Source organism: Bicyclus anynana, chromosome 9 (genome assembly GCF_947172395.1).
Source record: "Bicyclus anynana chromosome 9, ilBicAnyn1.1, whole genome shotgun sequence".
Classification (NCBI taxonomy): domain Eukaryota; kingdom Metazoa; phylum Arthropoda; class Insecta; order Lepidoptera; family Nymphalidae; genus Bicyclus; species Bicyclus anynana.
In genome coordinates this window covers 8,407,074-8,420,101 of record NC_069091.1, presented here as the reverse complement: position 1 = coordinate 8,420,101, position 13,028 = coordinate 8,407,074, and the positions used below count along the sequence as shown (strand labels likewise).

General features: G+C 39.1%; 1 protein-coding gene across 5 annotated transcripts in view; it reads left to right on the top strand.

Moving 5' to 3' along the window:
• The window catches only part of LOC112045039 (WD repeat and FYVE domain-containing protein 3), a 51,588-nt gene extending 39,083 nt beyond the window's left edge, over nucleotides 1–12,505 (top strand). For all 5 annotated transcript variants that reach the window (XM_052883659.1, XM_052883657.1, XM_052883658.1 and 2 more), the window contains 8 exons: nucleotides 1,487–1,732; nucleotides 2,444–2,626; nucleotides 3,450–3,726; nucleotides 5,101–5,388; nucleotides 5,688–5,876; nucleotides 6,557–6,714; nucleotides 7,013–7,120; nucleotides 7,575–12,505. In XM_052883659.1, coding sequence (XP_052739619.1) covers nucleotides 1,487–1,732; nucleotides 2,444–2,626; nucleotides 3,450–3,726; nucleotides 5,101–5,388; nucleotides 5,688–5,876; nucleotides 6,557–6,714; nucleotides 7,013–7,120; nucleotides 7,575–7,739 — 1,614 coding nt within the window. In that variant the 3' untranslated portion in view covers nucleotides 7,740–12,505. The remainder of the gene's footprint in view (nucleotides 1–1,486; nucleotides 1,733–2,443; nucleotides 2,627–3,449; nucleotides 3,727–5,100; nucleotides 5,389–5,687; nucleotides 5,877–6,556; nucleotides 6,715–7,012; nucleotides 7,121–7,574) is intronic.
• The last annotated feature ends 523 nt before the right edge of the window (nucleotides 12,506–13,028 follow it).

Sequence of the window (13,028 nt, the reverse complement as noted above, 5' to 3'; positions counted from 1 at the left end):
TTAAAAAAAACGAAATTAAATCTGAATAAACAAGCTATCCGGTCCATATAGAGGTTGAGTCGAAAAAATTTTTTCCACGTCCGTAGATTAAAAAAAAAAACAAAAAAATTTCGAAAATTTTTTTTTCGGTGGTTTTCTTATGATTACTCGAAAAATATTTTCAAAAAAAAATTTTCAAACTCAGATCCAAAAACTTAACACTTAGAGCTAAAATTTGCTTTTTATTTTTTTGCTGTACGACCATTATTGTATAAGTTACAGCCTTTTGAAAATCCCCCAAAAATTTGGATTTTTTTTCTGCTCCCTTAATTTTTGTGCATAGTATATTAAGATCTTTTCTTTACCAGGAGTATGTTTTGTTTGTATTTGTGTAATTCCCAAAGATTCATATTCTTAGATAACTGTTTAAATGAATTAAATGAACCATTGACACAGGGGAAATTGCAGACATTGCAACACCGTCGCAATGTAGCTTGACTGTCGGTTTTTTACTGGCTTTAGTTGGTGAGTGTGCTCAAGAATTTCACCATCTAGTTCCTCCTTCTCCTTTCTACCACAGAACAGCAAGACGCCGTCTAAGAGTGCCAACCATATATTGTGGATGTCCAGGCAAGTCGTACGAAACAATTTGCATCCACATTTCTAATTCGCACAGCAGAGGATTCATTTTTGAAATTGAAATCTTCATGGGCAAAGAGCCAGACTTATTCATGATATTAATCGTCGCTTGTTGCAATTTAATTGAATAGTTGAAGAATATTTATTTGATAAAGGGGAATATTCATTTAAATTTAAAAAAATGTAATAAATAGATTATTGCGGTTATATTTCTATACAAAAAAAAATACATAATCATTATTATAGTTGTGTAATAAATTGTCTTTTTGACATTTTATATTGTAGGCAGTGGCGTAACTCGGTACCTGTGGTCTCATAACGTCCCTGTTTTAGAAAAAGAGTTTTCTATTTTGTCCAATTTGTATATACAGGGTGATTCGATCTTTAGTGCGGATATTTTTTTCTATTATTAATAGAACATAAATCTACAAACAATTCGGTACATTTTATGTAATAATTTTTCAATTTATGACTCAAAAATAACAAAATAATGGACACATTATTACCAAACAAACTGCGCAACTGTTGGCAGCATTTCCTGACATCCTTTAATTATAAAAAAAAAATAGATAAGTATTAGGTATCAAACGAAAACGCACGTCAATGACCTTCGGCGCGCTGCTTTTGTTGTTTGTTGTTACCTATTACCACAGTAAATACCTAGTACGGCGATAGGGTGACCCTCAAATTCTGTTTAAAAGTAAATAACTTTAGCTAACGAAGACTTTGTTATTTAGAGTTAAAAAAAAAAGAAAAATACGTGATCATTAAATTTTGTTTATGTACAAAACATAAAATTATCCGTACTAAAAAAAATTCTTCCTGTATAATGCATACCCTATTTAAAAAAACGCGTTACTGATTGTAGGTGGTGACGGTGTGGCAGTACTGGGCGCGGCGCCGTCGCCTGGTGGTCAAGACGTGTCTGTACGGACACGAGGAGGCGGTGACGTGCCTGGCCGCCAGCGCCGCGTACAACCTGGTGGTGAGCGGCAGCAGGGACGGGCAGCTCATCGTGTGGGACGTAGAGCGCGGCGCGTTCGTGCGCCAGCTCGTGCCGCCCGCCGCCGTCTGCCCGCCGCCCGTGTCGGCGCTGGCTATCGACGAACTTACTGTTAGTGCTTTGTTATTGTTACGTCTCTTGTGTTGTATGTGGTTGTATCTTGAGTGAATGATGAATGAAAATGGAGGTCCGATTGGCCCGGTACGATGTCAGGTAGATACCGAAAGGGAGATAATTTTCATTCTACTCCAGACAAGTTAGTTAGGAATGGATGGAATCATTCCTAAATTGTAAATAATAAAAAACAAATGTCAATATTATGCTATGGTGTTTGAAATATTGCATAAAAAAATGGTTGTGATTTTTATCTATTATTATGGCTGTCGATATTTTCGAAATAGGCACTTCTTTAGACAACTTTGAAACAATCCCTTTTTGCACACTTATCTATTGCAATGCAGCTCTACGTGAGGCACATAGATGGCGCTTTGTTGTTTATTTTGGAAAAAAGTTTTGCTTCAGTTGTGTGTTCTAAGAGCGTGTAAATATTAGGCGTTTCGAAGCGCGCGCTTTGATAACGCGCGTTTTAGAATAAAGAAGTTGTTCCAAGGTGTACACATGCAAGCTTGCGCTTCTGATCAAGCGCGCGGCAGAATTTCGGTCGAACGCGCGTTGCGTGGACGTCAGCTGCGCGCTTGTAGATACATGCACCGCCGTGTTGTACATTTAAGCGCGCGCTGTGCTGAGTGCGGTATAAATATACGCTATCAATACGCATACGTTTTTTTTAAATTATTCTAAATTAATTGTGTAATGTAATAGGGTGACATAGCGACGTGTAGCGGCAGCTGGTTGCACGTGTGGTCGATCAACGGCGCGCTGCTGGGCGCTGTGGACACGGGCGGCGAGCGCGCGCCGCAGGTGCTGTGCGTGGCCTTCAGCCAGACGCGCGAGTGGGACCCGCTCAACGTCGTCATCACCGGCTCCACCGACGGCGTCGTTAGGGTACGTCTGTCTCTACTACTTCTGTAACAAGATCCCCAAGACTGTGATGGACATGCCAATGCATAGCTTTAAAAACGTGTTAAAAAACATTTACTTAGTCGAGGTTACTACAACATTGATGAGTTATTTAAAGATAAAAGAGCTTGGAGGCCATTGGATCTGCTTTCACCTTCACACAAAAAATAAAAATATAAAAAAATTGTAATGTTATCATCAATTGTAAATTATAATACTATATGATTTTTTAAAAAGAGCAACTGTTTCTTGTCGGTTTCTTCTCAGCAGAATCTGCCTTCCAAACCGGTGGTAGAATCTTTACAAATAGTCAACTGACGTATCAAAAGTGCTTGTAAACTGAGCTACTTGAAATAAATGATTTTTGATTTGATTTTGATTTACTTACTACTCATCATCACCATCATCGTCATCGTCATCACAGTCATCACCATGACCTTGAGCCGACAGCATTCAACAACTCGTTCACGGTCTACCTTGTGGGGGGTTGACCAACTTTCCGGTGCGGGGCTGCCGTTCTAGCACCATGGGACCCCAATGTCCATTTGCTCTTCGAACTATGTGCACGCGCATTTCCACTTAAGCTTCGCGGCCCACTCAGCTATGTCAGTGACTTTGGTTCTTCTGCGGATATCCTCATTTCTTCTTCGATCACGCAGAGAAACTCTGAGCATAGCTCGCTCCATCATCCACTGAGTGACTTTAAGCCTTTTATTAGAGCCACAGTTAGAGACCAAGTCTCAACTTAAATAGCAATCTCATATTTTTTTTTTATTTACCTTTTACTATGTTTTTGTTTATTTCACAGATGTGGTCAATCGATTACATTGCGAAAACCGTTGAAGATGAAGAAAAAAGCGCCGATGCCGACAGTATAGAACTGGCATCAAGTTCCATAGACACGGACAAACATAAACACGAGCAGAAACTATCCGTGCAAGACAGCGAGGAGGCTAAGTCAGAGAGTGAAGTGAAATCTGAAAGTGATATAAAAACTGAAGATATTGAGCCATGTGCAAGAGAGGCAGCTATAAAGAGAGTGGAAGAGTTAGTTAAACAAATGAGTCTGTCGCAGGAAAATGGAGGTCAGTGAAGACATTATGATATTGCTTTAAGACTATTTAAATCTATATATAGGAGAAACTTATAAATCTATGATATAAAGAAAGTGTTAGTTACACTATTTAATTATTTATAACTCAAGAATGGCTAAAAATTGGCTGAAAATTGGTGGATAGGTCGCTTGGAACGAGGAGACGGACATAGAATACTTTTTATCCCTGGGTAGTGGTAGGGAAGCAGTAAGACATAAATCAAAGCAAAGCTTGACCAGGTCCACTAGTAATATAATATACATATCTTTATACAAGAGCTATATCCCCCTTTTCTATCTAAGTGTAGTCAAAAAGACTATGTCAGAAGTGGGAACGACAATAGTCCAAAGGTCGGGGATAATACCAAACGCTTCACGATTTTGAATCTGGTAATCATTACCAACCCATATTCGGCTCACTGCTGAGCTCGAGTCTCCTCTCAGAATGAGAGGGGTTAGGCCAATAGTCCACCACGCTGGCCCAATGCGGATTGGCAGACTGCACACACTTTATTATTTTTTTTATTATTCTTTACAAGTTAGCCCTTGACTACAATCTCACCTGATGGTAAGTGATGATGCAGTCTAAGATGGAAGCGGGCTAACTTGTTAGGAGGAGGATGAAAATCCACACCCCTTTCGGTTTCTACACGGCATCGTACCGGAACGCTAAATCGCTTGGCGGTACGTCTTTGCCGGTAGGGTGGTAACTAGCCACGGCCGAAGCCTCCCACCAGCCAAAATTACACACATTCCACACGCAGAGAATTAAAAAAATCTCTGGTATGCAGGTTTCCTCAGTATGTTTTTCCTTCACCGTTTGAGACACTTGGTATTTAATTTCTTAAAATGCACACAACTGAAAAGTTGAACCGGATTCGAACCTACACCCTCCTGAAACGAAGGCAGACGTCTAATCTCTACTGCTAGGCTATCACGACTCTGAATCTGGTCTGTTAAACGTAAAGTCTCTGTTGTAATTTCATAGGATAAGGTACTATACTACAGCCTTTCTTGGTGAGTAGTATTAACCAACAAAGAAATTAGAAATGAAGGTAGACAACGCATGTCATTTCATAACTTATTTATTTTAAATTATGTTGCTTGTTTACAAAATGTTGTATAAAATATATTAACCATATCTAATTGTTCTAAGCTTATTAATTAAATTTATTTTCATTAATTTAAGAACAAGTTAATTATAATTATTATTAGGTGTGAATTGACTAGTGATTTATACCCTCATTTTAAATTTGTTTTTTGGCAAACAGTACTCATCAAGAAGGGCTGTAGTATAGTTAGTTAAATTTACCTGGAATTCGATCAAAAGTCATTCAAAAAGAATACAATAATTTAAAATTCACAGGGAATCTCACGAAATCAGCATCAGAAAGTTCTCTCTCAGACACTGGAGAAACTACAAGCGCCAAAGAATCCGCGCGTAGACACGACGAAAAGGACACTTGCAGCGACAATGAAGAGCCACAGTATGAGCGTAAAGAGGAGGTGGACTCTTGCGAGGAGACCAAAGAGGAGTATGACAACGAGAAAGACTTGGAAGAAGAGAAAGAGTTGACGCAACGGAACAAACTGCAGAAGCAAGGGAATGTTGTGCTGCGGAGAAAATCAAAGGGCAACCCGTTATATCGCAAAAGTAATTTGATTATAGTTAATCACCTTTAAGGACAAACTGCGTGAATTTTCATCAAATTACGATAAAAGATTTTTAATGCATTTTGAATCTTATTTATTTTGCAAATATCCAGACAATCTTTACTTTTTATGTATAAATTTGTTGACCTCAATTACCCGAATGTATCATAAAAATAAATATATTCAAACCTAGTCATCATCCCCATTGTGGATGGAACATCAAGCAATATCCTCATAAATCACTAGAATTTTTTACTAGCTTTTTTTTGTTTTTTTTATAAAATATCAATGCTTTTAAAGGTGGCGGCAGCATAGGTGATTCCAGCGAGACAAGCTCAGTAGAGGCGGTGCAGTCTATGGAGGCTCCGGAAAGCGGACTGCGGCCGAGCAAGTCTGACACCAGTCTCACGGACTCCTTCGTAGTGCTGTCCGCGCCGTCCTCCCCCGCGCCGCACCATCGACCTCCTGTCAAGGATAATTCTTACCCGGGTAAGGTGACATATTTGTATTGCCTCTTCATTATCAGCTGATGGAAGACATGGACCTGATGGATTTCTAAACACCTCGGTCATGAGCTGCCAGCATCCAATACCTATCTTTATACACTTAGTGTGATCGGTCTTGAACTAGCTAAAGTCCCGCTATACTCAATCTGCGGCTCTCCAGGCTTTTGTTGTTGACCCATCTAAGACGTCTGATATTAATCAAACCATTTTGAAAACTAACCCCGCGCGCTTTTCACCCACCGGTAGTCGCCTGATGTTGACGTTGTTTTGTTTATAATGTGCACTGTACGTGCACTGTACTTATTACTTGCATGTAGTTGATTTCAGAGACGATAATATTAGCATACTTTTGATTTATATACAATTTATAAAACCCTATTATCATTTGTATTGCGAAAACATAAGAAATAGTTTACTTATTTTTTGCGGCCCGTGACACAATGACTAACACTTTTGTGGCCATTTGAGAAAAATGTTGAGTGCCATTAAGCTAAACGATCAAATATTTTTACTACAAACGATGCCATAAATCAGCGATCACGAACGAACGTCGAATCGTACTGCAGCGGGCAGCAATGCACTCTTTCCTTTCCTACTCTCCTTCCAATCTCGTTCTCCTAAAGGAAAGCTTGTGCTTGTGTGATGTTAACGATTATGTTTCAGACACGGGAACGACGTGGGTGCGCCGACTCGTGCTGCGCGGCAAGCTGACCATGCACACGGCGTACGAGCGGCGCGACAACGCGTGCCCCGCCTCCGTCACCGCGGTCGCCGCCGCCAAGAGCGGGCGCGGGCTGGCCGTCGGCGACGCTAGAGGACGGGTAAGTCTAGTAACTACACTAGTTTGTTGGCACTTCACGATGGACCATCACTAATCTATGAAATGTTTACTGTAAAGCTGCAAATACACAATGGGCCAAACTGCATCATCATCATCATATCAGGCGATGGACGTCCACTGCAGGACATAATATCACATCACGATACTGAGCCGCCTGCATCCAGCGAATTCCTGCGACTCGCTTGATGTCGTCAGTCCACATGGTTAACTGTCCACTCAAACAGTGGAACAATAAAAGAAGAATGCCCTGCAATATTATATCTGACACTTGTTCACAGATATTCCGCTGGTCGGCACCGGACATGTCGAGCGCGGCGGGCGCGAAGGGCGGGCCGGCCGACCACTGGATTCGAGACGACACTGCGCCCTTCTGCACGCAGTGCCAGGTAAGCATTCATCATTATTAAACTATTTCATACCCATTACAGGACCAGGCCTTCCTCGTCATCATCTCTATCAGCCGAGAGAATCCACTTATGGATTCTTGTTAGGAATTCCAAACACCAGGTCTTAAGCCGCTGGTATTTAGCGGCTCTCTGTTATCCTGCTACGCTTTCCGGTGAGGGAGCCATTCTCAGCACCTTGAGACAAATGTATCTTTGGCATCGTCAATTTTCTTAAAAACTTTTCTCGTGACTATCAAAAATAATCGTAGATAGACTGTTTAAGCGGGCAGTAGTTTTAATGTCTAAATATGCAATACCCCTCAACTGCTGCCTCGTCCGTACTGAATTACACTCAAAGTCAAGGTCAAGCTGACTGACTATATTAACTGATTGCTGAGCCATTGAATGGTGGAGATAACTTTCGGGATAAATAGGAGCTGGGTTTGTGTCGCAGGTGCGTTTTACTGCACTGGAGCGTCGGCACCACTGCCGCGAGTGCGGCGCCGTGTTCTGCGGCCGCTGCTCGCGGTACGAGGCACCCGTGCGTCGCCTGCGCGCGCTGCGGCCCGTGCGCGTGTGCCAGCGCTGCCACGACCACATCCACGCTGGCAACGACTAGTTCCTCGAGTCCGGGATATATCTCGTGATGAGAAATAGACAAAAGAGACCGACTATTGTGGACCCATTACAGAAATAAAATGAATGACGAAAAATCCTTGAGACGAATATCTTAGCATTCCATGGATTCACCGTGCAGGTGCCGGGTCCATCGCGTGGTAGAGAGAAAAACCCCGAGCAAAGTCCGGGACTTGTGACTACTTATACTATGACTATAAGGAATTCCTTGACGATCGATCAACTCTCTGCTCTCCTCTCTCTTCTCTGCTCGTGTTGTTCTCCCTACCTATCCAAATTTGGTAAGATCCCATTAGAGCACCTTTGGATACTCGTTCTAATATAGAACTAGCTGCACTTCTAGAGAGGCCAAGGTCTTTAAGCAAGTTATAGAGAGATTTTGCTGGTAATCCTCTCGCACCTACTTCTACGACGTACAGACTAACTACATAGCCATTTTTAGTTAGTTCATTTGTTAGATCATAATTTTAATTTTATATAAAATAAAGAAATAAAATGAGCCTAATGCAATCGGGAATAGTGTAGCTTCCCAATAGTGACCGTGATACAACTCGTGGTTCGCATCAGTAGCTTCAAATCCATACGGGGCCCTTAGTCATGAGCTGGTTTTTGCAACGTGATATTATCCTATGCCCCGTATGGGCTCTAAACTAGCCGGGCATACTCCGACGTTGTAATATGAACAACACTCACGATAGTTGGAATTCTAAAACAGTCAACTCAGTCAAGAGTGATATTGTTATTTAATGAATGACACAAATTGGAACATTTTCACACGGTTCATTCATCAAATATGGGCCCAGCAATAAAAAATGGTCTTTATTCAACAAATAGCGGCGCAACCGGAAATATCTCTTTCATTGCCTTGGGACGAAAGGGGACAATAACAGGAATAACTCTGCCGTCACTGGTCGACATTTTGTCTATTTCTCTTCACGAGATATGACTTAGTTCGCATGCAGGGCCAGCTGAAGCATATAAACGATTTTTAATTTTATGGTAAAAGACAAAGACTACCTCTTTTGCTTAGCACATATTTACAAATTGTCTTTAAATTTTTGATTTGTAATGTAATATGTCATTACATAACCAAGTGTAGTGCCACAAACTTACCTGGGCCTGTAGCCATGTGGCAAGACCATTCTCTTTCTACAAGCGCTAACGCTTCTAAAATTGAAAAAATGTGTGGGAATAGCATTTGCTATCGACAGGTCACGTGATCGAGTTGTCAAACGGATCTGTCTTTCCCATACATTTTTTTAGTTTTCGAAGCGTTAGCGTTTGCAGGAAGAGAATCGTCGTGCCACATGGCTACAGTGGCTGTCGATTCTCTTTCAACGATCACTAACGCTTCGAAAACTATGGGAACGACACAGATGACAAGACGAAACGTTAGCGATCGTAGAAAGAGAATCGACGTACCACTTAGCTACTGGGGCTGGCCCGGTGAGCGCCTCACTGTTGTCGCGCTTTTAGTATAATGTTTTGCAAAATGTCGACCGCCTCGACTTTGATTCCAGTTTTAGCCACTAGGTCTAGGTCTAGGTCAGAAAAGTTTGTAGCACTATAACTTCACCTTTATCATTTGTACATCAACTCATGAATTGCCAGTTTTTTGTAACATATTACTGAGGCTAAAAGTGAGCCCTTTATTGCGGCTGATATGAAGTTGATCTTTCGACTTAAATCACGTTCCCTAGTTCTTAATGTCAGTTTTACACGACTATAAAAACTTACAAATTGAACTCAGTATAGCTTGGCAAAAAAGTGTAGAAACTAAACTATTTTTTTTTCCCTCTTGCAACACTGTTCAACTTGTCAGTTGTTAGTGTCTATGCTCTATGCTGTCAAAGTGATTATTTTGTCGGCTTTGAAGGTTATGTTGTCATGGTTACGTTTACGTTTCTCGTATTTGTGTTGCCATATTGGCGATAGTGGCGCCTCTATTCATTTCTACTTTTTTTTGTCAAGCTATACATATATTATTTAAAATATGTAAAGGAAATGCTTACACGGCTATGAAACATTGTATCTCCACTTTTAGAGGTAACGTACCGAATATAAAATATTAACCAAAGGCTATGTACCAATTAAATGGAATTTATCGGAAAAATGTAATTAAACAAATATATGTGTAAATTGTTAACTTTTAGCTTACTATGCTACGTTTTAGAACTGCAGGCAATCTCCGTTTGTCATTGATCAAATTTTCATAAGCGTCGAGAACAAGTCTTGAAAGCGATAGTGTAACAATTGAGTCCTCGACCGCGTGATACAGGGGTATGGAAATGGGGAAAGAAAACTGGGTGGTAATTTGTAATATTTGCTATATTTTTTAAATACAATGATTATTATTTTCCTACTACCCTCCAAGTCGGAAAGAACTGTGTTATAGTCTGGCTATTTCGTTGATGACACTACCATGATATGCGGGCGACGGGGGGGAAAAAAAAACTGCGCGGGTGTGAAATCGTGCGTGCGGGAGGTGAGGGCAACAGGGTTTCATTCATCGCTACACGCCCCCCGGCCCGCGCGGACCATCGGGAGTGTTACGAACGAAGTTGCCAAGCTATAATAGTGTGTACGTGTGTAGTCCAGCAGACGGGATCGGACCACCACCTCTTGGGTGATGAGGCCCCATTGCCGTTGAGCTATCAAAGCTTTATATAGGTACCGCGTCCCTCTTCTGCGCGGGCGGTTATGTTGTTGAATTGGTGGCTCAGACCAATTATAGAAGGACCAGTACCTCACCCAAATTCAAGAACAAAATTGTCTCTCATTTTCTGAGGAAAACGCCATTCAACTACTACACAAAATGCATTTTTACGGGGTCCTTTACCGACGAACACGATTGCAACTATGAAACATCGATACTATATACTTTGACTTTTTTATATCTCTCAAAGAAAGTCTTTCCATGTTTGTATTGTCTGCCTTCCTAATGCCTCCCTTGGTCAAAACCCCTGTGCACGCCTTTGCTGGAAATGACGCCCATTTATAGATAATTTTACGTTATACTTTACATAAATAAACTATTTTATGAAAAGACAAATATAAAAGACTTCTTTCATAAATGAAATACCAAGTATTCGCTTTCTACTACCCTTATTATATACTTGCGTGCAGCTAATAAACTAAATATAAACTATAGGTATCAGTATCAATTATTAAATTATTTAATTATGAAATCGTACAAAGTATTGAGCAGTCTAATATTTATTATTTATTTATTTATGTAAGAAAAGTCATTACTGTTATAAATTTGATATTATAATTTTATTAAAAAAAAAATTATCAAGACAGTATTATTTAATGAAATTTTATGGATATGAATAATATTATATTCCATAATGTATTAGGATCTCGATTTAGAAATGTTTCTATAAAATTATTTAACATTATATTTTGTTAATTATCGCATATTTATAATTAAATTAAGTTTTATTTATTAATTTTTAAAATTGTGATATTTTAATTTTTTGCTTCTATAGATTTAATCAAGTATCTAGATAAGTGTTTTCAAGTGTAACTATATTATCTGTATTATTATTGATATAGGGTGTATTAATGTTAGAGCTAGTCACGTTTATATAATATCCCCTATTACGTTCAACCCTATATATTTTTTTATTTTGACTTTCGTAGAACCCAATTATATGAAAATATTAGAAAATTCAATGCATTTAATGAAATCTTATGGCAGTTTTTATTGTAATTTGTAAGACAACAGTTGTTCGAGATCAGCTAAACAATATTCTATAGTCTTGCAAGTTCGTTGATCACACTCCCATGATATGCGGGCGACGGGGGGAAAACTGCGCGGGTGTGAAATTGTGCTTGCGGGGAATTGAGGCACATCAGTTGTGTTGTGGTGTTTTCAGTCATCGCTACACGCCCCGCGCGCAACATCTGGAGTGTTACGAACGAAGTTGCCAAGCTATACCAATCTGTGTTACGCTTTATGTATAATTTATTAGATATGTAAGTTATTACTATTAAAATAATATATTATTTACCACGTTATTAAGTGCTAAAATATGATTTCCCTTTTTTTGATGCATTTTAGATGACATTCCTAGTCTTCAGTGTGTTAATAAAATGTATATATAGCCGTTTTTTCATATGTTGATATTTTGATGATTGATTGGTTGAGTTTTGTATATCCATTTATGTATTTTTTTTATTATAGTGTATTATTATATTTCCATATGTATAACAATATTTTATTTATTGTCAAACTTTGTAAAATATCCTATTTTGTCCTTGGTTGTTTTAAATTTTTAGACTTTCTTTAGGTAATATGCTATTTGACATTATCATGGAAAGCGTTTAAAAATTAATATCCATAGTTGCCTATATTATTGAATGCTAATCAATGAAACATTCATTAATAGTATGTTTTTATTTGCCTGTATAAAATATAATAAATGTAACAGTTACATATATAATTCAAAAATAGTTTTATATATTTGTAAATTATTAGCGAAAATTTATATAAATTATTAGGCAATGCAACCAGTCACCTAATAATTTTTCGAGTCAGTAGCACATGTAGGTTTGCTCTTCAATGTATTAAAACTTATTGTATAATTATATTGTATTCGTAAGTGGATGTTCTTTGGTCACTGAAACTGCTGTATAGGGGATAATAACAGACAATAGTTATGTTGTTTAGGTAGTATGTAGGCACTGAAGTTTATGCCGTTGATATATTCATGTATAAATGAATAAAGTGGTGCAGCAAACCCATTTTGTAGTTTTATTTTTGACTAGCGAACCCGGTCAAGCTTCGCCTTGCTTTTGTGCACTTCTTCACTATCCCTACTCTACCCCTACCCTACACTACTCTACCCCTACCCTACACTACTCTACCCCTATCCTACCCCTCCCTACCCTACCCCTTGACTCTTAAACGTATGTATAGGAAATAGAAAACGGTTGTTTTTAAGGTTTTCCCGGCAATTATTCTACCTATCCTACCCCCCCGTACCCTACCCCTTGACTCTTAAACGTATGTATAGGAAATAGAAAACGGTTGTTTTTATGGTTTTCCCGGAAATTATTCTAATTTTTCTCAACTTTTAAACCTTCCCTATACCTCCACGGACATTTCAAGACCAAGATAAGATAAATCCGTTCAGCCGTTCTCGAGTTTTTATATACTAGATAACAGTGGCGAAGGATGGGATTTAGATGAAGGTAAGCGAATCCCAAAGATAATAAATTCATAGAGACACACTAACTCCGGTTTCTCGTCACCTAGATACAGTAC